The 23,332-nt window shown below is 53.8% G+C and overlaps 1 protein-coding gene and 1 pseudogene across 5 annotated transcripts in view; one reads left to right on the top strand and one right to left on the bottom strand.

The window, feature by feature from the left end:
• Positions 1-557: 557 nt before the first annotated feature.
• RASD2 (RASD family member 2) lies at positions 558-21,899 on the bottom strand. 4 transcript variants are annotated; one of them, XM_031934632.1, is made up of 3 exons: positions 21,276-21,899; positions 7,374-7,653; positions 558-2,990 (listed from the first exon to the last, which is right to left on the bottom strand). In XM_031934632.1, exons 2-3 carry the CDS (start codon positions 7,642-7,644, stop codon positions 2,461-2,463), a joined length of 801 nt encoding a protein of 266 aa, XP_031790492.1. In that variant the 5' UTR covers positions 7,645-7,653; positions 21,276-21,899; the 3' UTR covers positions 558-2,460. The 4 variants fall into 4 exon arrangements, with proteins under 4 accessions (XP_031790492.1, XP_031790493.1, XP_031790494.1 ...); XM_031934633.1 differs by lacking the exon at positions 21,276-21,899 and adding an exon at positions 14,575-14,667; XM_031934634.1 differs by lacking the exon at positions 21,276-21,899 and adding an exon at positions 14,020-14,067.
• LOC111548861 overlaps positions 14,605-23,332 on the top strand; it is a 40,106-nt pseudogene continuing 31,378 nt past the window's right edge. Inside the window, exons 1-2 of the transcript XR_003307368.1 lie at positions 14,605-14,644; positions 18,407-18,501. The product of XR_003307368.1 is annotated as a tRNA (guanine(10)-N2)-methyltransferase homolog (transcript). The remainder of the gene's footprint in view (positions 14,645-18,406; positions 18,502-23,332) is intronic.

Genomic DNA, 23,332 nt, shown 5'->3' with positions numbered 1-23,332 from the left:
CACGCAGGTGGGGGCCGTGTCCTGGCCCCCGGGTTGAGTCTAAGTAAGGCTGCCCACGCTCAGTATTTGAGGCCAGATAATTCTCAGTGGGGTGGGGGTGGAGGGACGGCCTGTGCACTGGAGGATACTGAACAGTGTTCCTGGCCTCCACCCACCAGGTGAGAGCAGCAGCCCCAGCCCCAGGCTTGGAAAAGGTTTCCAGAGATTGCCAACTGTCCCCTGGAGGTGAAATTGCTGCTGCACAGGAACCATGAAGAACTAAGACACGGAGAACCTCCTGGAGCTAATGGTCCACAGGGGCCCCTCCTGTGTGGACACAGACACCAAGGTACACAAACCTGGAGGACCCAGGAGGACCAAGCTGAAGGAGGGCATCACCTTCCATGTGGGGGTCTTATCCCCCTCCCCTGACACTTAAACTTGAAGGTGGACTCAGTGCTGACCCTCAGGGCCAGGGCACTCAGCAGGTGCATTTTGGGCAGGAAAGGCCAGCTTTGGTCGGGGAGGGGGCACACTTCCTCTTGGAAATACGAAAAATACACATGGGCAAGGACACGGCTTTGTAACAAACCCACTTTTATTGATAGTGTACACGGAGATCCATGGCAGCGGGGCTGTGCCTGGGAGAGAGCGGGCCGCACACTGGTGCAGCCAAGGTGCCTGGTCTGCTCAGAGGGCTCAGGCAGGGGGTGGGGAAGGGGACAGAGGCAGGGTTGGAGCTGCTGCGTTCAGCACAGACGCAGGCAGGGGCCAAGGCTGAGATGCAGGTGCAGGGATGCAGAGCTGGGGCTGGAGCATGTGTACATCTGTGTGTACTTGTACATACATTGGCATGGGGTACACAATATCTACAGGGACCCTCACAGACTGATCTAGGGAGAGGGTTGAGGACAAGATGTCCCAAAGCCCTGAAGGCCCCAGGGGCCAAGCATCAAGAGAGGGGGCACATCGTGGTAGGTACTGAATGCCCAGCACTAGCTTGCTTCTGCCACCCACAGACTTGCTGTGTGACCTGGGGGAAGTTACTAACCCTCTCTGGACCTCAGAAAGAGCCATTATAGGATCACTAAGGTTCCTTAGGGCCCGAAAACTTCCATATGTTTAGAGAGATTAAAATACAAAATATACTTGTTAAGAGCTGATGACAAGGGCCTTTGGTTTATGGGTTCAAACCCACCATGCCTGAGTACATGGTTGGACCCAGCATAGCCCAATCCCGGGCACAAGGAGAAGACCTGCCCTGAGCTTTTCTGTTGGACCCCTCCCAGGCTCAGTTCTGGGTCCCAGCTGCTCCTCCCTGCCTCCCCACCGCTGTGTGTGCAGAAGGTGGTGGGGCAGCAGGGGAGGGCAGAGGCCAGGGCTGGGAGCCCTCTTGGTTTCCTAGGACACAGTGAACCCAGCGCCCAGTAGGTGCTTAATAAATGCTTGAGGAACGAGCACAGTAGAGGACAGCCTGGTTCTAGGTGGAGCTGTACCCTGAACTTGCTGGGGGACAGGGTTGTGGCCTGGGGCTCATCATGTCCCCTCCGAGTCTCAGTGGTATCCTCTGTGAAATGGGAGCGTTAAAAAAAGCAGCCCTGGCCTGTCCACCCCAGGCTTGTGCAATTGTCTGTAAACCGTGGAGTTCAATGGTGGAGGTCAATGTCTAGCTGCAGACAGGCCATGGAAACCCTGTTTGGGAGTAGAGGAGGAAGGCATCCCCAGAGGAGGCCGTGGATCTGAACTGGGTGAGGGCCTGGCCAAGGAGGGAGTCACTAGGCTTTTACAGTACAATGATTTCCATTTCTACTGCTATACATGACACAAAAACAGCTGCAACCACAACAAAGCACAACTGTCGGGCGGAGGGATCTGGGAGAGGAGGCTGAGGAACGTGGTCTAGGAGGTGGGCGTGGTCTAGGAGGTGTGCCACGCCCCCTTCAAACACACAGACGCCACTGGCTCAATGTCAGGGGCAGCTGGGGGCCAACTTGTGTGTGTGCTGGGGGTGGGAGGGGGTGCAGAGGCAGCTAACCCAGAGGGTAGGAGTTGCAGGGCTGGGAGAGAAGTTCTCCCAGCTGCCACCCAAACCAAGCTGGGTGTTATGCCAGGGGAGAGGAGACCTTTCTCATCTGGCCTTCCGTGTCCTTTGCATCCTGAGACTTGTCCCAGGAGGCTCCATATGACGCAGCAATTCTCACCCCTCTGGGATCAACATTCCTTCCAACCCCAGGAGAGGAAGGTGAGAGGCTGCAGAGAAGTGTCCTCCCACCGAGGAGCTGAAACCACCAAGGAGCTGTGGACAAGGGGACTCAGGAAAGCTGTGAGAAGGCGGAGGCCAGCGCCCGGGGGCCTCCAGTCTGTGCCTAAGGTCTGTGAACAAGACTGCTGCGGGGGCCTCGGCGGGGGGATGCGCACAGCGGGCATCTGGGGACCACCTCCCTGAAGGCACTGGCCAAGCCTCGCCCCAGCATCCCTCGCTCACTGGATGGTGCACTTGTCCCTCTCGCGGGCCTGGCCTTCCCGAAGGACCTTGGCCTTGATGTACTTGAGGTCACTGTTGACGCTGGGGCGGCGGGCGAAGGGCGAGACCATGCCATAGGCGTCCATCTCCTTGACGCGGCGCATGCAAAAGGGCCTGGGGTGGAAGGCGTCACCGTACTGCACGGAGATCTTGCGGTGCAGGGCGGGGCTCATCTCGTGCGGCAGCTTGGCCATGCTGAAGAGCACGTAGAACATCTCGTCCACGTTGGTGTTCTTCTTGGCCGACACCTCGAAGTAGGCGCAGTTCTCGTCGCCGGACACCAGCAGCTCGGCCTCGGTGGTGGGCACCTGGCGGCAAAGCTCGCCGTGGTCGTTCTTGTTGCCACAGATGACCATGGGCAGCTCTGCCGCCTCCTTGGTCTTATTCTTCAGGCAGGACTTGACCTCCAGGATCTGCTTCTGGAGGCGCTTGACCTCATCGAAGGACTCCCGGTTATCCAGGCTGAACACCAGGATGAAGACATCGCCTGCAGGGAGAGAGCCCAGGCAGTGAGTTCACCTGCCAGTGCGACCCCTACCCTCCTCTGGCCACAGAACACCAGTCCTAACAGCTGGGAGTCACAGGCGCCCTGAAGCAGTTATGCGGCCTAACTGACTTAACCTAGGCAGCGACTCTTTGGGGTAGCTGTGATTATTCTCCCCGTTTTCCAGGGCAGGAAACTGAGGTTGAGGGGGTTGAAGCCCCTGTTCACAGTCGTACAGCTAAGACATGGACCACTTGGTTCAAATACAGTCAACTCACTTCACACTTCCTTGCAGGGCTGGAGAGGGGTGGGTGATTTGTGTGGACTGTGTTCAGATCATAATAATCATTTCTATGAGCGCAGCTGGCCTGCCTGTTTTGCTCAATGCCTACTTTGCATCTGGCCTCATCCACTTAGCTGCCAGCAGACTTGAGCAGATCACGAAACCTCTGTAACCTCAGTTTCTCTGTCTGTTTCATGCAGATGAAATATTACCTTGCAGGATAATTTTGAGAGTTATGCAAGATAATGAATGGACAGTGGTACATGTTCAGTGACCTCAGGTGTCAGTAACAATGAGAATGAAGGCCTACTGGGGGCCAAGCACCAGGTATGTGCTCCAGGCCCATTGTTCTCTTGATTCCTCACTATGCCTCTGTCAAGGAGATTTTGTTACCTTTGCGTTACAGGTGAGCAAACTGAGGCTCAGAAAGGGCATGCAGCCTCTCCAAGATCACACAGCTTCCGTGTGGCTAGGCTGAGATTTCTACCTGATTCTGTCCTCACCTAGCTAGTGCCTGGCACCCGGTAGATGCTCTCTGCTTCTCAAATAAATCATGGGATGAAAAAGTGAGCGCTGGCCTCCAAGGCCCACACTGCCTCCAGGAGAACTCACCACATCACTTCAGGCAGGGTTGTGAATCTGAAACAGGGGCTGCTGTGGAGACGGTGGGGCGGTGAGGAGGCTGTCTGGACTGGTGCCTCCATCCCGATTTCCAGCTCTTAACAAGCACCTTCCTCACTTTTGCGTAAACTCTTTTTTTTCTTTTTCTTTTTTTTTTTTTTTTTTTTGAGATGAAGTCTTGCTCTGAGGCCCAGGCTGGAGTGCAGTGGTGTGATCTTGGCTCACTGCAACTTCCGCCTCCTGGATTTAAGTGATTCTCCTGCCTCAGCCTCCGGAGCAGCTGGGATTTCAGGCGCCTGTCACCACGTCTGGCTTTTTGTTTTTTTTTTTAGACAGAGTTTCACTCTTGTTGCCCAGCCTAGAGTGCAATGGCATGATCTCAGCTCACTGCAACCTCCGCCTCCGGGGTTCAAGCGATTCTCCTGCCTCAGCCTCCTGAGTAACCGGGATTACAGGCACCCACCACCACCCCTGGCTAATTTTTTGTATTTTTAGTAGAGACAGGGTTTCACTGTGTTAGCCAGGTTGGTCTCGAACTCCTGACCTCAAGAGATCTACCCACCTTGGCCTCCCAACGTGCTGGAATTACAGGCGTGAGCCACTGCATCCAACCACTTTTGCTCAAACTCTTGATAGCCTTGTGGTGTGACAAGATCCCTGTCTCACAGATGAGGAAACTGAGGCCCAGAGGAATCAGCAACTGGCCCAAGTTCTCGAGAAGAGAAGCAAGCAGCTCCAGCTTCTGGCAGAACGGCTGCCACCTTCCTCTGCACCCCCAGAGCACATCATTTGCTCCCACTTAAGGGCACATGGCACATTCAGAATGGTGTCCAGGCCAAGGGTGTGCTCCAAACAGTGAGCTCAGGCACAGGGGACGGTTCCATCACCCACTCATTCTGGTCTCCCCAGGGCCTGGCACACAGTGTTCACCGAGGCAGGCTGAATGGATGGGAGGTGATGGAAGAAACTGCAGTGTGGGCTCTTCTGAAAGGCACTTGCAAGGCAGCATCAGCTTGGCAACTCTTCCTTCTTGGGCTGCCAAACCCCATCCCATTAGGCTAATCCGGGGCCCCTGAGGACTCGTGGCCTTGACATATTCAAATGCGAGACTGCGATGCCAAGCACCAGAGATGCCTGTCTGGCAGCTGGAAGAAGAGCTGGTGGTGGAATTAATGGCTTTCAGAATTTCCTGAGCAGCAGGAAAATGAGGTTGAAAAAATGAGGTTCCACCAGGTTGGAAAATGAGGCACGGGTTGGTGTGTGAAAAAAACAAGCATCAGACAGATGTACTCAGAATGATATGCGCTGTAAAAAAGAGACAGACAAAAATACTCTCCATTGTGGGAATACAAATACGAATGCCAATGTAGTCACGGAGGCCCGGAAGGCTCCATGCCAGACGGCCAGGGTGGCCACCTCCAGGGCAGGGGCAGGAGCCTGGGATTGGGGACATGGGTCAAAGGGGCATTAGCTCTATCTGTAGCATTTGCAGGTGGGTGTGTTTATGTATTACTTGTGTCACTGAAAATTCATGCTGAAAATATGCACGTGCTTCGTCTCTACATCTCCCCTCTCCTTCCCTCTGTCATTAGCCTTATTCATAGCAGTGGGTACCCAGTCCCCTCCCCAAGGCTGAGAGGGCTGACACCAATGCAATACCCGTCACGTGCTGGAAGCTCCTGCTATAAGCCTTCTTGCAGTCCTCACAGCCTCCCTGCAGGGTATGAGGTTAAGCCCACTGTGTGGGCTGGGGACGCTCGGACTCAGACGGGATGCACGTGCCTCTGTTCACACATTTAAACCAAGAGGCCCAGAGAGGATTCGAACACAGGTCGACCCAGGGCTCTCCTATCTACATGCCCCTTCTCCAAAACTCGGGGTGGAGCGGGGAGCTTGACTGCTGTCTGGGTCAGATGCTCCGAAAAGCCAGCCTGGAAGAGAAGCACTCAAGGAGGGGCCACCCCGCAGCCTCAGTCTTGGCCTCGAGGCGGCGGCAGGGCTGGGCATGGCATGGGTTTCTCCGTATAGAAGTATCTCAGTTGAGGGGTTATCTTAATGATGCCTAGAGAGTTGCCTGCTCACTCCTTCACTTATCCCTGCTCAGCGACTTGAGGGGAGTGACTTGGGAAATGATCGTGTGGCTGGGAGTAGACCCACTCCAAATGCTGACTCAACAGGAGACTCAGGGATTTATTGTGCACTTACTATGTGCTCACCAAGCGCCTTATGTATATTAATCCATTTAATTCTCACAGTGCCTTTAGGATGAGTGTTGATGTGATGCAACTTTACATGAGAATGCTGAGACACAAAGAGATAAAATCCCTTGCCTCGAGGTACAAAGCCGGGAAGCAGCAGAACCGGGACTCAGATCCAGGTGCTGAGTCCCGGGCTTGTCCTCTTAGTTACCATGCTAATGCAGTGTAAACGAGGGCACAGCCCCTCAGCTCCACTCACCCTTTCTTCCCCACCCCGCCCCACCCCCCTGCAACCTCCCTGTCCCTCCTCACCCCTCCCAGCAGGGCTGAGAGGCTGCGGTGTGGCTTTGTCTGAAAGCACAAGAGCAGACGGCCTTTTCGAGCTGTGCTGCCCTTGGAGTGGGTTACTTAACCTCTCTAGGCCTCAGTTTCCCCACTTGTAAAAAGGGAATGAATAACTATTTGTGAGGGTTAAATAACTACATGCTGGACAGATCACGAAGTCAGGAGATCAAGACCATCCTGGCTAACATGGTGAAACCCCATCTCTACTAAAAAGACAAAAAATTAGCCGGGAGTGGTGGCACGTGCCTGTAGTCCCAGCTACTTGGGGGGCTGAGGCAGGAGAATCGCTTGAACCTGAGAGGCGGAGGTTGAAGTGAGCTAAGATCGCGCCACTGTACTCCAGCCTGGGTGACAGAGTGAGACTCCGTCTCAAAAATAAAATAAAATAAAAATACACTACATGCCAAGCTCTAAGAACAGGGTCAGGCCCATAGCTTCTGATAAGTTCATCTGCTGCCATCACTGTCACTATTACTATGACCAAGCCCCCTTCCCTTTGTTGACCACTGCCAGGATCCTACCCTTACCTCTCTAGGAGGTGGCAAAGGCCTGGGGTTGGGAGACCCGAGCCCTGTGGACTGACTGTGGGCCCCGGAGCTCTGGTGGGTCATCTCCCAGAGGAGGAAAGCAGCAGCCAGGGCATCATTCTGTTCGCTAGAAAGGAATATCCCTGGGGCACACTGGTATCAGCTCCTGATCTGAAAGGCGGCCCCTACAGCCATGAGTAATCGATCCGGAGTCTAACAGAATGGAATCCGGGCCCCCAACTCCATCACTAGTTCTAGTAAGTGGCAAAACCTCTCTGAGCCTCACTGTGCAGGGATGACACCTGTCTCAGATGATGGCTATGCAAGTACTATGCAAACTGCCAAGTGCCCAGCACACTCCACACCCATGCCCTGGCCCTGCCACCCCAGCCCAAGCACCGGTGGGCCTCACCTGTGAGGATGGAGAGCCTGCGCATGGCGGGGAAGGGGTGGTTGCCGGAGGTATCCAGGATGTCGAGCTGGTACATGTCGCCGCGGATGTTGTACACCTTGCGGTGGAAGTCCTCGATGGTGGGTGTGTACTGGTCCTCGAAGCGCCCATTGAGAAAGCGAGACACAATGGAGCTCTTGCCCACCCGAGAGGCGCCCAGCACCACCATACGGTATGAGTTCTTGGCGGGCACACTGAGCGTGCAGTTCCCGCTGGACAAAGTCTTCATCATGGCTCGGGGCTGTGACAAAGCGAGAGAAGCAGACGTCAGGGGACCCCCGACCTGGCCCTGCCACCTCTTGTTAGAGGTCTTGGCCTCCTCTCTAGGGCCTCTGTCTAGGTCTCAGTTTTCTGTCTGTAAAACGGGAACCTCAGACAAGGTTCTAAGGGGCCTTGGAGTTCTACCCTCTCATTCATTCATGCCCTCTCCTTTACTCCTTCCTTCATCCACTCACTCACTTACCGTCCATTCATTCATCCCTTCGTTTATGCAAGCACCGGAGTCCTGGGATTTGAATCCTTGCCTTGCCTCTAGCTACTGACCTTGGACAAGTAGCTTAACCTCTCTAGAAGTCACTTTTCTCATCTACAAAATGAGCCCAAGTCATAGAGTTGTTGCAAAAGGCTCAGCACATGGTGAAATCTCAAAAATGGTATCTATCGTGAGAATCCGTTCTTTCCCTGGTTCATCCATGTGGCTTTCCAGGAGCCTGTGAGTCTAGGATAAGACATGGGGAAGGCACTAGCACGCATTTCTTGAGCCTGAGGCAGGAGGGGGTTCTGTGGTCATTCAGACCTCCTGGGAAGAAGGGAAGGCTATGTCTACACCGCATGCTCCAAGCTGGATGCCTGGGGTTGCTCCTGCAGCCACCCACCTTTAGACCTGTGATCTGCATCTGGAGGGCTCCCTCCACTCCCTGGCCTGCCCGGATATTTTTGCCTCCCAGGCTCTAGGTGTTTACTTGCCTCCAGGAGACCCAGAGGCCCGGAGTAGAGGATGTGGAATGGGGAATAACTCATGGCTGGCTCAAGTTTCCCACCCAACTCCAAAGGTTAATGGTTCTGGGGCAAACCCAGAGCTTTCTATGAGAGCCTCTTGACCTCATGAAAGAGGCCAACGTGGATCCAAGCTCTTGCATAAGCAAACCCACAGGCTCCACCAGGCTCATCCCAAAGGCTCTTTACAGCCCAGCCCTCTTTCCTTTCCTACCTCAGTGCCCACCAGAATCCTCACCCCAGAACCCCTGACCCCAGTCACCCTAGTTAGTGTGAGCTCTGCTGAGATCAGCCTCCAATCCTTTGCTCATGCCACCCCTCTGCAGAACACCCTCCTCCCCTTAAGTTTCAGGATCTGGCTCAAGTGCCACCTGCTCTCTGAAGGCCTCTCTGATCTCCCCACCCTAGCAGGAATCCCTCCTCTCTCCAGAGAGCTTTCCAGCTCCTGAACTGCAGATGGGCACAGGCCTGCTGAAATGTCAGTCCCCTCGGTCCTCCTCAGGCTGCCACAGGTTGTGCAGGCTGGCCACTGCACAAGGCACATGGCTGGGTGGGCAAGTGGGGGCTGCATCCCAGAGGTGGGGGCTGCATCCCAGAGGGAGGGGTATCTTGTGTAGAGGAAGACGCATTGTTTTTAAATTCACACAAAAAACTGTATGTGGCCACACTCGGTCCCCACCCCGGGATGCCCCAAGTCTGTTTCCCTGAGTGCCTCGTCCACTGACCCAAGGTGCTTTCCAACACCATCGCTTCCTGGCTATCGTGATGCTAAGGTCTGAGATGGCCACTCAAGGTGGAGAGGCCTGCATGTGAGTCCCTGGCACACATCTGGATCTGCTCACCCTGCCCAACTACCAGCCTCCGTGCAGGAAACCGGCTCTCAAAAATACCTTTGTTAAAAGTCCTGATTGGTGGTATTTGCCAATTTCCATGGCGTAAATGCTCCCACCATGGTCAATTCGAAGCTACCAATGTGACTTTGATGAATGAATCACAAAGGGACGCACACAATAAGCCAGCTCAGCACACGGTGGACCCCAGGCCTGGAACCACAAGGACGGCAACTGCTGCCACTTGAGCCCATGCAGTGTGCCAAGCCCCGCACTAAGTATAGAAATAATCATAGCTGGCATTTATTTTGCAGCTAAAATATGCCAGAGTGTTCTAAGTGCCGCACACATGTTAACCTATTTCTCCCTTCGGTAACCCCAGAAAACAGGTGGTGTTATTCTCCAATTTACAGATGAGGAAACTGAGGCACAGAGAGGTTAAATTACTTGCTTACAGTTGCACAGCCAGTAACCAGCAGAGGAGAGGTTTGATCCCAGGTGATCTGCTCCGAGCTCAGAAGGCTCTGTGACTAGCCTACCTGGTTAATAAGGGAGCCTGGGCAGTACTTCAAGCCTAAGACCCCCACGTCCCCAACCCAGCTCCCGCCTAAAGCTGTCTTTGAATTTATCCCACAAAACTGCCATGCCATGTACACAGCAGGGGCTCAATAAACGATCTGTGTATTCATCAAATGGTAAGTGGCTCTGTCTTTGGGTTTGCCTGAAGCCCCGCTCTGGGACCTTCTTTCCTCTGCCTCAACCACCTGACTGGCCCAGGGGCCGTGCTAAGGAGGGCCCTCCCCTAGGGCAGCCCTGATGAGGTGCCCAGGGCATACGTGTGGGAGGCAGGAAGTGAGAGAGAGGAGGGTGGAGAGAGGGCTGCCAGACCACAGCAGGGAGCCCTTCTCAGTTTCTGCCAGGCTGTCTCAGCCAGCCTGGGCCTTTAGCAGAGATGGGGGGGAAAGAAGCCCTACCCCAATGACAGCCCCCTCCCCAAGTCCCTCTGCAGACAGCTTGACTCTGCTGGTGGTCACTTCTGTCTAGACAGGACGGGAAAGGGGCCAGAAGTTCCCAGGGATAGTATTTGTCTCCATCACTGCCCTGCCCAGCCTCCAGCCCAGAGCTTGGTACAGACGAGCTGATAGCAATGACTTAATGAGATTTAGGGAGTCAGAGAGAGTCAGAGAGAGGAGGCAGGAGTCAAAGAGGCAGGGAATCAGAGAGAGGAGGCAGGGAGTCAAAGAGAGGAGGCCAGGGTCAAAGAGGCAGGGAATCAGAGAGAGGACGCAGGGAGTCAAAGAGAGGAGGCAGGGAGTCAGAGAGAGGAGGCAGGGAGTCAAAGAGAGGAGGCAAGGAGTCAAATAGGCAGGGAATCAGAAAGAGGAGGCAGGAAGCCAGAGAGGGGAGGCAGGGAGTCAGAGAGAGGAGGCAGGGAGACAGAGAGGGGAAGCAGGGAGTCAGAAAGAGGAGGGAGGGAGACAGAGAGAGGAGGCAGGGAGTCAGAAAGAGGAGGCAGGGTGTCAGAGAGGAGGCAAAGAGTCAGAGAGAGGAGGCAAGGTGACAGAGGAAGCAAGGAGTCAGAAATAAGGGACAGGGAATCAGGGAGGGCAAAAAAGGAGAAAAAAATCCTCTGTGGTTTTTATCTCTGAGAGAAGACTGACTCTTCACATGGCCTGAGCCATGTGGGGCTGTGTGAGACATCTAGACACTTGGACGCCAGGTGACAGTGCCTCTGTGGGCTCTGCCTCCTGCCTCCACATCTTTCTTCCCTCTCCTCTCCCAGAGGTGGCACCATGGGCACCCTTGTGGGCACGTCTCTCCTCTGCAGCCTGTTCTCCCTTCTCCATCCTCAGCCAGGCTGACCTCACACAGCGAGGAGCAGACAGGGATGAGTTCGAAGGGCCCTTTGGGAATTTGGAGTCCAATATCAATGACTGAATGGATTTCAGGAAGTCAGAGAGAGGAGGCAGGGAATCAGAGAGGGGAAGTAGGAAATCAGAGAGACGAGGCACCGAGAGGTAGGAAATTCAACAGAGACCCCCTAACAACACAAGTATCCGAATGCACATACTGTGACTACTGACCCCACCACAGGGCCATTCTGAGGACAGGTGGAAGCCAGAACGTTCTCAGAGCAGAGATGAGGGGGTGCCATCCTGGGGGCACAGTAACCACAGCCAGGAAGGCATCCATCAGCCCACTTAACTGATGGGGACATTGACGCTCAGAGAGGTTAAGTCACTTGCCCCAGTCGACACAGCAGATGACTAGCTGGGCTGGGAGCAGAACCAGGTTGTTTGGCTCCAAAGTCTGGGCTCTTAACTCTATGAAAACCCACTCCCGGCCAAAATTGGTCTTTTCCAAAACACTGTCTGTCTCAGCGAAGCCTCAGCTGGCGTCATGCTGGCGGATGACCCCCGAGACATATTATATTCTCACTCCCATCTCTCCCTGCAGGCAGCGGAGCGGAAAGGGGGCAGGCACCTACCAGGATTCTCCCCCAACCCTGCCAGCCACCTCCGAGCAAGTGCACCTGTGGATTCAACACTTCTTCTCCCTTAAGCCTCTCCCCAGGGCCTGCCTGGAAGATGAAAGGGTCACACAGGCACAGGCAGCAGGACAAGAGTCTGGACGTGTTCTCCTGGTGTATGCCCCAGAGCCTGTTTCACTGCACTGCCCCTCCTCCACCCCCCCATGCCTCCTCCATCAGCGCACACTCAGCCTCCCTGGACATGCACATTGCCGTCACTGGCCTCCAGCTGCCACTCTGACAGTCCAGGGGCTTGGCAAAGCCAACCCCACCACCCTTGGCAGCTCAGGTGGTAGAAGGTAGGCAGTCCTCCGCTTCCAGCAGGCCAGCTCTGCCTCTCACCAGCCCCGCAGCCCTGGGCAAATGACTTGGCTCCCTGGGGCTCAGGTTATTCCTCTGTTAATGGTAAGAAATGAACCCCCTGTGTGGCCCTGGGCTTCCAATAAGTCTGGAGGCTGACCCAGCTCCTGGGCCGCAGCAAACTGAACACATGCTGGGTTCTTTTCTTCGTGGCTCTTTATCTTGGCAGCCGTGGGGCTGCCCAGTGAGGCTGGACTGGAATGCAGACGCAGGTCTTGCAGGGAACCCATCTTGTCTCTGACACCGTGGGAGGCCTGAGTCACCAGCTCCTGACCTGGCTGCTCCCTCCCAGCCTGGCTTCCCACCTTCCATGAGGTCTTGGATAACATCCCCTGTCATCCTCCCAGTGCTGGGGACAAGAGGAGGGGAGGGCACAGAGAGGCCTCCAGAGCTGCCTTCTGGGCCCTCCAAGACAGCTAAGTTACAGGAAACCCCTCCTGGAAAGGGGATCATCCAGGAAACTCACTCAGCACCAACCCAGAAAAAGCTCAAGAACTCTGGATAAGGAAGGCACTTCTTAATCTTCCTTAGCCAGCTCCAGAAGGGGGACAGGAGTGTTTGGGGAAGTTGACTCGTCTTCCTTAAGCCCCAGTTTCCTCCTATTTAAATGGGCTATTACTCTAGCTCTTTAAATGGAAAGCCTCTGGCCCCAAAACTAGAACATAGTAGAAGCTCAATAAATCTTTCTTTCTTGGGATAAGTAAAGGGTATAGCACCCAGTTTGACACATATAGTAGGTGCTCAACGAATTTAATTTTCTACAGGTATGTAAAGTTGCCAGACGATCCCGGCACATAGTAGGTGCTCAGTCAATTTCACTTTCTCTGGTCATCTAAGGAATCACTGAGCTTTCCTCCTCCAAGCCTCTACCCTTTCTTCCCGGCTGCTCCACTTCCCCCAGATCCCCAGCTCTGCTGGGGTGTCTCCTACCTGGGAATGGCGGGCCGGGCCTCTGGCACGGCTGGGAGAGCTGCCTGGAAGCGCCGAGAGCTGCGGGGAGCCGCCTGCTGCTCCAGCCGCCGAGCCTCCCAGACTCTGTGGTGACTCCCGGGTCACTGCGCGGGGATCCTCCCCTGCGCGGCTCGGGACGCCGGGCTGGGCGCGACCGGGCAAGGAGGCGCAAGGGGCAGGTGCCCCATGGGTGGGCTCCGAGGGCTCGGCGGGGCCCGGGCAGGGGGCGGGCTCCGGCTCGCCGCCGCCGGCCCTGCCCTGCCCCGAGCCGGGAGCCTCCTGCTGAGCCAGGTGCCCGGAGGCTTGGGGACGTCCGATCCGGGGGTCCCCGCCTGGGGCTCTGGGGTTGGGGGCGGAGAGGTAGGGGCGACTCCGGTGATGAAGGAGCAGCCTCTAGAGACTCGGGGAGGGGGATCCTTTGGAGGTGACTGTGGGTGCGTGTCCCGAGTGGGCGAAACCTCCTGGTCGCCTATGCCACCTTCTCCGCCTGCCCCAAAGGAGGTCGCTCGGATTGGGGGTATCTGGCTGCGGGGCTCGGCCGCGGCCTCCTCCTCTGCCCGCGGCTGTGCAGCTCTCCCCGCGCCGGAGGGACGGCTTCTTTCTCCCCGCGCGGCGACGCCAGCAGCTGAAGGAGGAGCAGGGCGCTCCGCTCTGCTCTGCGCGCGTGTGGGAGGGGGCCTTGAACGCCGCCCCAAGGTTTCGCAGCTCCAAGTTAGCACGAACCCAGCTCCTCCTCCTCCTTCACCTCCTCCTGTCCGCAGATGAGGAGAACTTTGTGTGTGGCCCTGGGTTCTCCCTCCTTCCCCCTCTCGCAGGCAGATGCCCCACTGTCACCCGCAGGGCGAAGAGGTCGCTGATCCCTCCGAAAGGTGGCAGAACCTCAGGGCCCCTGATGGTGGTGCCAGCGGCGTCCTCCCGCGCCCCTGCAAGCGTTGCCCACCTGCTCCTTCGGCCCCCAGCGAGCAGCGCCTCCCGCCGCCCGGCGCCAGCGTCTGCCCTCCAGAGCCGGCTCGCCCCGCCCCACCCCGGCGCCCCGCCCCGCCCCGGCGCCCAGCCAATGGGAGGCGGGTCCCGCGGCCCGGCCCCGCCCACCCCGTTCGCAGCCTCAGGGGCGCCGCAGTCTGCGGTTCCGCGTGTCCCGGCGCGTGGGGCCGGGGCCGCTCGGCGCGCGCACCTTGCCCAGAAGGCGGCACGGGCCTCGGAGGCTGACGTCTGCGCACGCGCTCACACGCACGCCCTTCCCGGCCGCAGGTGACCCTCATGGGGTCCGGCCGCCTGCCCACTCGGCCGGGGTCCCCAGCGGCTTGCGCCCGGCCAGGCCGAGGGCGCCACGGCTCCAGCGCCCTCCTCCTTCGCAGAAGTCCCCGGGTGCCCTCCCAGGTGTCCAACCTGTCTGTCCCAGCCGCCGCCTCCCTCCCGAGGTCACGGTGCCCACGGGACCCTGCAGACGGGCACATGGGCCATGCACATGTCGCCTAGGGGGGCGGGGAGTCACCTTGGCTTAGTGGCCAGAGGTCTTCGAGGCATGCGAGTCGCAGAGAGCACGGCCGCCGGGGACACACCAGGTGCCTTGAGCATTGCCTCTCCTGCCTGCATTCTCCCTTCCCACCTTTAAATGAGGGGCTTGACCTAGGCCAGACATCAGACCTTCTCACTGGGCCATATCTCCACACCACTTATTACTTAATATATTTTTTAAAATACCAGATCCACTTTCCCCACCCCTTAAACACATTTTTTTAGAGAATCATTATATCGCTGCCTTAAATGGGAAAGCAGTATCACTTGCCATAAATAGAAAGCAAGAGTTAAAATAAGCACAGTGAAAACAAAGCAAGGTTATTAAATTCTAGCTGGAAACTGTGGTCTGCCAAGGCTTGAGATGTGCCCTCAGTGAAAAAGGGAGATTGGCAAGATTTGGAGAGGTGTTAAATACCCATTAGCACCTAACAGAGACTTTCTCCTTCACCTATCAGGAGGCTTAAAAGAGAATGTTCTCATTGTGTGATACAGCAAAGGAATGCGATGCTGTGTCTGTGTCCCTCAGTTCCAGACCCCTGGACCTCAGGGAGGTCTGCCAGCCTCACCCCCAACCCAGACCTGGCCTCCCTATCTCATGAAAGGCAGCAGGGGTCTGGGAGGGCACCGGACGGGCCAGCTCCATTGGCTGGAAGATTAGCATTCAAGTCCTGTCTCAGTAACTACCTAGATGTCTGACCTTGGGCCAGTCATGAAAAGTCTCTGGGTCCTGGTTGTGCCATCTCCAAAATGGGTATAGTATTGATGGGTCCACAGAATGACAGAAGTACTAAAATGGCCTGGGACTTTGAATATGGGAAGTGACTTGCTTTGCTTGTCTCTGTGACATCTTGAGATTCTCCAGGAAAGTTAACCAGAGAGGCTGGGGCAGGGGGAGGGGAAGGGCGCAGTACCTGTACTACCTGATTGTGTTTAATGCCCCAATTTAGGCCACAGAGGGGCTAAGGGGATGTGCCCAAAGTCACCTGGTGGCAAGTGGCAGGATCGCAGCCCGGTACATTTTCTATATCCAGACTTTGCCTCTGGGAACTGGCTTCAGCCCAGGAGGGTTTGTGCTGGGCATGACACACAGAGACTGTGAGCCTTGAGCTGGCAGTGAACTTGGCAGTGGGAGGTGAGCAGGGTGGCACGCTTCATCTGGAAGGCTGGGGTCAGGAGGACTCAGGTCGCTGGGCCAGCTCTGCCACCCCCTCATGGAAATGTGGCAGGCGGCCCAGGAACCCATTGCTCCCAGATTCTGCAGAGTTGTAAAACAGAATGGGTCATACCCCACGGATCATACCACTGTCGCCAGGGGAGCTGCATGTGGAGTGAGAAGCCTGGGAGGTCCACTTGCCCCAGCCTCTGTGTTCTGCTCCTGCCCTCCCCCACTCCCAGTATGGTATGGCTCAGTCAATAAGCAAGTACACATAAGGGATCACCTGATGCCCAAGGAAGCTTTGCGTGGCAACAGCGCACTGCCCACATGTGCCTATTTTCCCCTTCCCTGGTCCCCACAGCCCACTTGCCTCACCATCCCCCATCAGATCCTTTGCCATAGCGCCCCCTTCGTTCCCTGGGCTCCCTGTCACCCTCTCTCTCCCATATAACCTGTGACCATTTTAACCCTGTTCTAAAACTGCCACCTCCTGTTCAAGAATTTTCAAGGGCTCCCCATTGCTTAAGATATAAAATCTTGGGCCAGGTATGGTGGCTCACACCTATAATCCCAGCACTTTGGGAGGCCAATATGGGAGAATCACTTGAGCCCAATAGTTTGAGACAAGCCTGGCCTATGTTGGCAAAATCCGATTACTAAAAATATAAAATATAATAATTTTATACTAAAAATATAAAAATTACCCAGGTGTGGTGGCGTGCGCCTGTAATTCCAGCTACTCGGGAGGCTGGGACATGAGAATTGATTGTACCCAGGAGGTAGAGGTAGAGGTTGCAGTGAGCCGAGATTTTGTCACTGTGCTCCAGCCTGGGTGACAGAGCTATTCTCAGTAAAAAAAAAAAAAAAAAAAGACATAAAATCTAAAAATCTAAATTCCTTATCCTAGCATACAAGGCCTCCAACCAGGACGTGATTCCCACCATGCCCTGCACCCAACCAACATTCCAGCAAAATCAGATCACTTCCAGGTCTCTAAAGAAGCCAGGCTTTCCCTCCTCTGGGCTTGTGTATGCTGGTTTCTTATCAGGGATACCCTTTTCTCTATATTTACACATCAAACTCCTACACATTCTTCAAAGCACTGTGTCCACACCTCTCCCCACAAAACTTACTCCCAGCCTTTCTAACGGTGTGAATCTCCACCTCTGGGTTCCCACAGCACCAAAGCCTGACTCTCGTGCTGTGGGTAACTGGTCCTCTCTTTAAGCCTCAGTTTCTTGGCCTGTAAAAGTGGGTGTTACGGCCGGGCGCAGTGGCTCACGCCTGTAATCCCAGCACTTTGGGAGGCCGAGACGGGTGGATCACGAGGTCAGGAGATCGAGACCATCCTGGCTAACACGGTGAAACCCCATCTCTACTAAAAATACAAAAAACTAGCCGGGCGAGGTGGCGGGCGCCTGTAGTCCCAGCTACATGGGAGGCTGAGGCAGGAGAATGGTGTGAACCCAGGGGTCGGAGCTTGCAGTGAGTGGAGATCGTGCCACTACACTCCAGCCTGGGTGACAGAGCGAGACTCCGTCTCAAAAAAAAAAAAAAAAAAAAGTGGGTGTTACAATAGTAGCTGCCTCATGGAGTTGTTGGGAGGATTAAAATAAACTGTGAAGTGCTTCACACATAGTGGCCTTCACCATGATTACTTCCTCAATAGCCGGTGTTACATCCTTCCTCATATTTTGGACACATGCCTCGTCACCCCCATTAGCATGTGAGCTCTTTTGAGTGGGGACTGAGCCTGATTCATCCTTGTATTCCCACATCATTAACGGCAGCATCTCACACATTGTAAGTTTTTAATAAATGCTTATTGAATTGTGTTCAGCCAAAGAGTCTCAGAGCAGAAGAAACATACGAGCTCTCCTTGGACACAGGGAAAGGTGGACAGACACAGTGAGGCAAAGTTTCATTTAGTCCTCCTAACAGCCCCACCTACAGAAGGGGAAACTGAGGTTCAGGGACTATTCACAACCAGGCAGCTAATGAGAGGCTGAGCTGGGGTCCAAGAGAAATTATTCCAACAGGAAAAAAGGCACATGTCAGGCTGCCTTTCTAGAACAGCAGTTCCTAACGCTGGTGGCACATTAGAATCACCTACAGGAGCTTTTAAAAGATATCAGAACCCAGGCTCCCCACTCAGAGATGCTGATTTAATTGCTCTGGGGTTGGGTTTCATCACCACACGGTTTAAAGCTCCCCTAAGTAATTCTAATGCGCATCCAGGGTTGCTAGAGCAGTAATTCTCAAAGTGTGGTCCCTAGACCAGTAGCATCAGCGTCATCTGGGACTTGTTGAAAATGCAGAATCTCAGGCCTCACCCTAGGCCCATGAACCTGAAGCTTTGGGGGTGAGGCCAGGCCACCTGGTTTTAACCAGCCCTCCTGGTGATTCTGATGCACGCCAAAGTTTGAGAACCACTGACCAAAAGACTGAAGTTGGCAATACCATAGAAGTCATGTGGCCCAGCCTCCCTGTTTTGTAGACAAAGAGATGGTTTGTAGCTCGACCGAGTTCAACACATGCTCATGACAGGCTAGACCCAGAACCCAGAACTTGATCCAAGCACAGCGCTCCTTCCTGCTGAATGCACCATCCCAGACTACACTATCCCTAACTGAGTCTCTTGCCTTGGCAGGCCCGGGTACCTGTGCCAGCCTTGAACTTCAGCAGAAGTCAATGGGTCATCAGCTGCATAAGCTCAGCTGGATTGGGGCACTGGGCCAGGTGCCGGTCAGTACAGAGGGCAGATAGCCAGAACAGGCTGGCACCTCATCCAGCATTCAGGGCCTCGCCCAACATCCCCGAAGGCAGACTGACAATGACATGGGAGGAGAGGTGTCCCCCCAGGCCAAAGGTCAACAGGAGCACAGCTGAACCAGCCACACCCTGCCCCCTTCCCTGAATCTGACCATTTCTGCCTCCTGCTGCTTCTCCGCCCACCCACCGAGCCCGATGATCCGAGCAAGCCCCAACTCAGTCAGGAGCCTGGGTTCTAATCCCAGCTAAACAGAAGTTTGCTGTGTGACCCTTGAATGGGCTGCTTAACCTCTCTGACCCTCATTGCCAAGCATTCTTCCTCCTCTCCTTTATGCTCCAGCCAGAGAGACTGACTTGTAGTTCCCTGAGCTTGCAAGGCTCTCTGTACCCCAGATCTTTGCACATGCCAGAGCCTGTGCCTGAGGGGCCACTCATCTCTGGATTGCCAGCAGATTCCTAGTTTTCCTTCCATCAAGTATTCCTGCCTCTGGGAAGTCTTGTTTGCTCTCTCTTCTGTGCTCCATGGAGCTGCCTTACAGAAATCTCTTGCTTTTGGATTAAACCCTCACTGTCTGAACTCTTGGTACTCAGATCTGAAACTCGGGGTTCCAATAGATTTGGATAATGCATCATCTTTTACTCTCTGAACTTGCTATGTAAGCTCTTTTTTTTTCTTTTTCTTTTTGGAGACAGGGTCTTGCTCTGTAGCTCACACTGGAGAGCAATGTCGTGATCATGGCTCACTGCAGCCTCGACCTGCTGCACTCAAGCGATCCTCCCACCTCAGCCTCCTGAATACCTAGGACTACAGGCACATGCCATCACACCCAGCAAATTTTTAATTTTTTTATAGAGACAGGGTCTTGCTATGTTGCCCAGGCTGGTCTCAAATTCCTGGGCTCAAGCAAGCTTCCTGCCTCGGCCTCCCAATGTGTTGAGATTACAGGTGTGAGCCACTGCATCAGCCAGAGCTTTCTATGTAAACTCTTGATGTCCAGAATCAATATCCAAATGGGTTTGAAAAGCATGTAATGATCTGTCATGGTGTCCTTGCCCTCTTGAGAGGAGAGGTGGTACTTGCCACTTAGTGTGCAGTAGAATTTGGATGAATGAATAAATAGTGGTCAGTTTCTTCTTCTGTCCAACAAGAATGTTGGGTGCTGTCTGAGACCCATCCGAGTCTACATTTCCAAGCTGGTTTAATCCCACCACGGGTGATTCAGGTGCCTTCCAGCCCATATGTTGTTTTTATGCAAATAAAAGAAAGGTTCCTTTTCTGGGCAGAGGCAGCCCCTCTTTAAAGCTCTCAGCTTTGAGGGGAAAGGCCAAGCTATTTCCTCAGCTGCGTGCCCTTGAGCAGTAAGCAACCTACACAACCATACAGGGCAGCCCTTTGTGACCTCATCTAGTCCTTGAGAATGCACCACAGAATATTTTTGCAGGGAACTGTGATGACTGTGATCAACCAGATTGGGCCAAGCTGAGTGGGCAGCCAGGAGAGAAAGAGCCAGAGTGGACCAGAGGCTTGCAATCATAATGAGGACCATTCATGGAGCCCCCACTCTTTGCAGGTACTAGGTGGGTCCCTGTAACTACATGGACCTATTTTAGCCAGACCACAACCCTATATGGAGAGGCATTATTAGAGTCATTTGTAGATGAAAAAACTGAGGCTGACAACACCTGAGCAAGGAAGTAACAGAGCTTGAACTAAGTCTGCTTGATAGCAACAGCTGCCTGGGCTAGGATCTGCTCTCAAATACAGCAGCAGCAACCACAGCTGCCTGCGTGTATGAAAATGCTTGTGATCCCCATGGAGGCTACCTGTGAAGCGTGCAAGGCAGGGTTCTTTTTTCTGTTTTACAGGTGGCAGACCTGACACTCAGAGATGTTCCACAACTTGCCCGAAGGCACTTGACTAGTAAGAGGCAGAGCCCGGACTTAAAGATATTTGGATATTTGAACAACTACCCTTTGATCTCTTTAGCCTGCATCCCTCCATCCAATGTCATATCACCATCATTAGCATCTCTATCACCATCATCTTCATCATCACCATTGCCATCATCACCATAATCATCACCATCATCATCATCACCATCATCATCCTCCCCATCATCACTCCCATCATCACTGTCACCACCATCATCATCATCACTGTCATTGTCATCACCACCATCATCACCATCATCACACCATCACCATCACCACCACCATCATCATCATCACCACCATCACATCATCACCATCATCACCATCATCATCACCATCACCACCATCACATCATCATCACCACCATCATCATCACCATCATCATCATCATCACCATCATCATCACCATCATCACCATCGTCACCATCGTCATCATCATCATCACCATCATCATCACCACCATCATCACCATCGTCACCATCATCATCATCACCACCATCACATCATCACTATCATCATTATCACTGTCATCATCATCACCACCATCAATCTCACCATCATCACCACCATCATCACCATCGTCACCATCATTATCATCATCACCATCATCATCCCCATTATTCCCATCATCACCACTGTCACCATTATCATCACCACCATTACCACCACCATCACCACCATCATCATCATCACCATCATCACTGTCACCATCAACATCATCACCATCATTATTACCATCATCACCACCACCATCATCAACATCATCATCATAGCCATCATCATTGTTGTCATCATCATCTTTCAAGCCCATGGACCTTTTGCTCCTTTTTAGGTGCTTGTTGGGTCCCTTGGCCCGGGCCTGGTGTGGTCCAAATGGATACACAAAGGCAACACAACTTCCTTCAGCTTTCTCTCTTCAGACAGGATTTGACAGGTGTCTCCTCCATCCTCTATCACATTTGATCCTTCCAACAGCTCTGGGAAACATGCAGAGCAAACTATTATGTGGGAGAGAAGCTGAAGCAGCAAAGGTTCCAATGGCAATGGGGGAACAATAGGCCTTCTAGCCTAACATTTACCAACTACTCTCCTTATGCCAGGCTCCAGCTGGGGAGGCAGGCCCTGTTCTCAGGCTGCTACAAAGTTAACTCATTTAACTTTCTCAACAACCATCTGAGGAGTGTCTTATTATCCCCATTTTCCAGACAAGGAGACTGAGGTTCAGATAATTGGAGTAACAGGGCAAATGTCACTCAGCAATAATTGGTGGAGTTGGTATTCTTAGTCTGTTTTTTGGACTCTGGAGTCAGTGCTCTCTCTGCTACAGGAACCACCTCCCATGCAGCTCCCTGGTGGTAACACCTCCTGTTTCTGACCTGGAATCTTCTGTGGGCCCCTTTAACCAGAGGGTACCAAAGACCCTGGGAGTTAGCACAACCCTCCAGATTCTGGCAGCAGCTGAGCTGCCAGCCTTACCCCTGTTGTCTACAGAGCAGGCACCTGTAAGCCCTCAGTCTAAGAGACACTGGGAGACCAGGCTCCCAGAGGCTTAGCCGAACTCTGTGTGACTTGGTAGCACAGCCCCAGGTTCCACCTCCATTTCTGGTGTTACTACCTGGAAGCAATGGGACAGAGGTGCCTTTGCCCTTGCCTCTTTCTCAGTCACTTTCTCCCCGCTCCCCATCACCATCATCCACTCCTTCATTTACGCCTGAGTGCCAGGTGTAGTCCAAAGGGCACAAGCTTGGCCACCACACAGACCCAGATTCAAATCCTGACTCTGCCTCTCACCTCATCTTGGCCTTGGACAAGCTGGTTCTCTCTGAGCCTCAGTTGCTTCATCTGTCAAAGTGAGCTCTTGTGAGGAGTCATTCACTCCATCATTCAGTCATTCAACAAATACTTACAGAACACTGGGCTGGGAGCCAAGCAGTACTTCGGGGGTGTGTGGCACTACCCCAGAGAAGCCTTCAGTCCAGCAGAGAAAGCAGAGAGCCTAAGGTCTGAGGATGCATTCAAGTTAACCCAGCTAAGAGACAGGGAGAGTGCATCAAGCAATGGAGACAGTACATACAAAGACCTGGAAGAGAAAGAGCAGCCTGTTTGAAAACGCTGAAATATACCCAGATTAGTTGGAAATCAGAGAGAGGGAATAGAGTGCAAGATGAGGCTTGAGAAAAAAGCAGAGGCCAGATGCACCTAGCATAGCACTTGGCACACAGTAGGCCCTTAATGTATAGGAGCTGCCTTCCCTTGAGGCTACAGCTGAACCCCAAGCCCCAGGTGCAGGCTGCTGATGATGGAGGATGGGAGTCTATTTCCTCTCTTGATCAGCATCCAGCACTTCTGCTAATGCCACATAATACGGTGGGCTCATTACCTCAGAGTGCTGAGCTGGGGAGACGGGGCAGAGGTTTGCCAGCTACCTCTGATCTGCCAGAAATAGAATCCAATGTTCCAGGATGCTAATGACTGTGGCCTTGGTGTATTTCTCTTTCCTTTTAGTGGTCTCCAGTTGATGGAGTTGTTTGATGAAGAGGAAAGCAGCATAGTGGAAGAGAGGCAGAGTCAGCCGCACCAAACACTGGTTTAAGCCCCAAGCTGATGTATGATGAGCTTCACTTTAGGCACCAAGTGTGTGTCCGTGAAGTTGTGCATAAGTCAAACTTGTGTCATTCACATCTTACTTTTTTTCTAGGCTCCATGATCCCATCAACTTCCGACGGAAGTTTGTCAGCAAATATGGCCACTGACGATACCTCCCAAGAGATGGAGTTTATTTTCTCTGCACTGGAGTCTGAGATAATATGGGACATGCTTTGACCAATAGAATGTGGCAAAAGTGAGGCTGTATCAGTTCCAGGCCTGGGCC

The sequence above is a fragment of the Piliocolobus tephrosceles genome, chromosome 19 (assembly GCF_002776525.5).
Source record: "Piliocolobus tephrosceles isolate RC106 chromosome 19, ASM277652v3, whole genome shotgun sequence".
NCBI lineage: Eukaryota > Metazoa > Chordata > Mammalia > Primates > Cercopithecidae > Piliocolobus > Piliocolobus tephrosceles.
The sequence above is the reverse complement of the archived record's forward strand: the minus strand, read 5'-3'. Positions and strand labels throughout refer to the sequence as shown.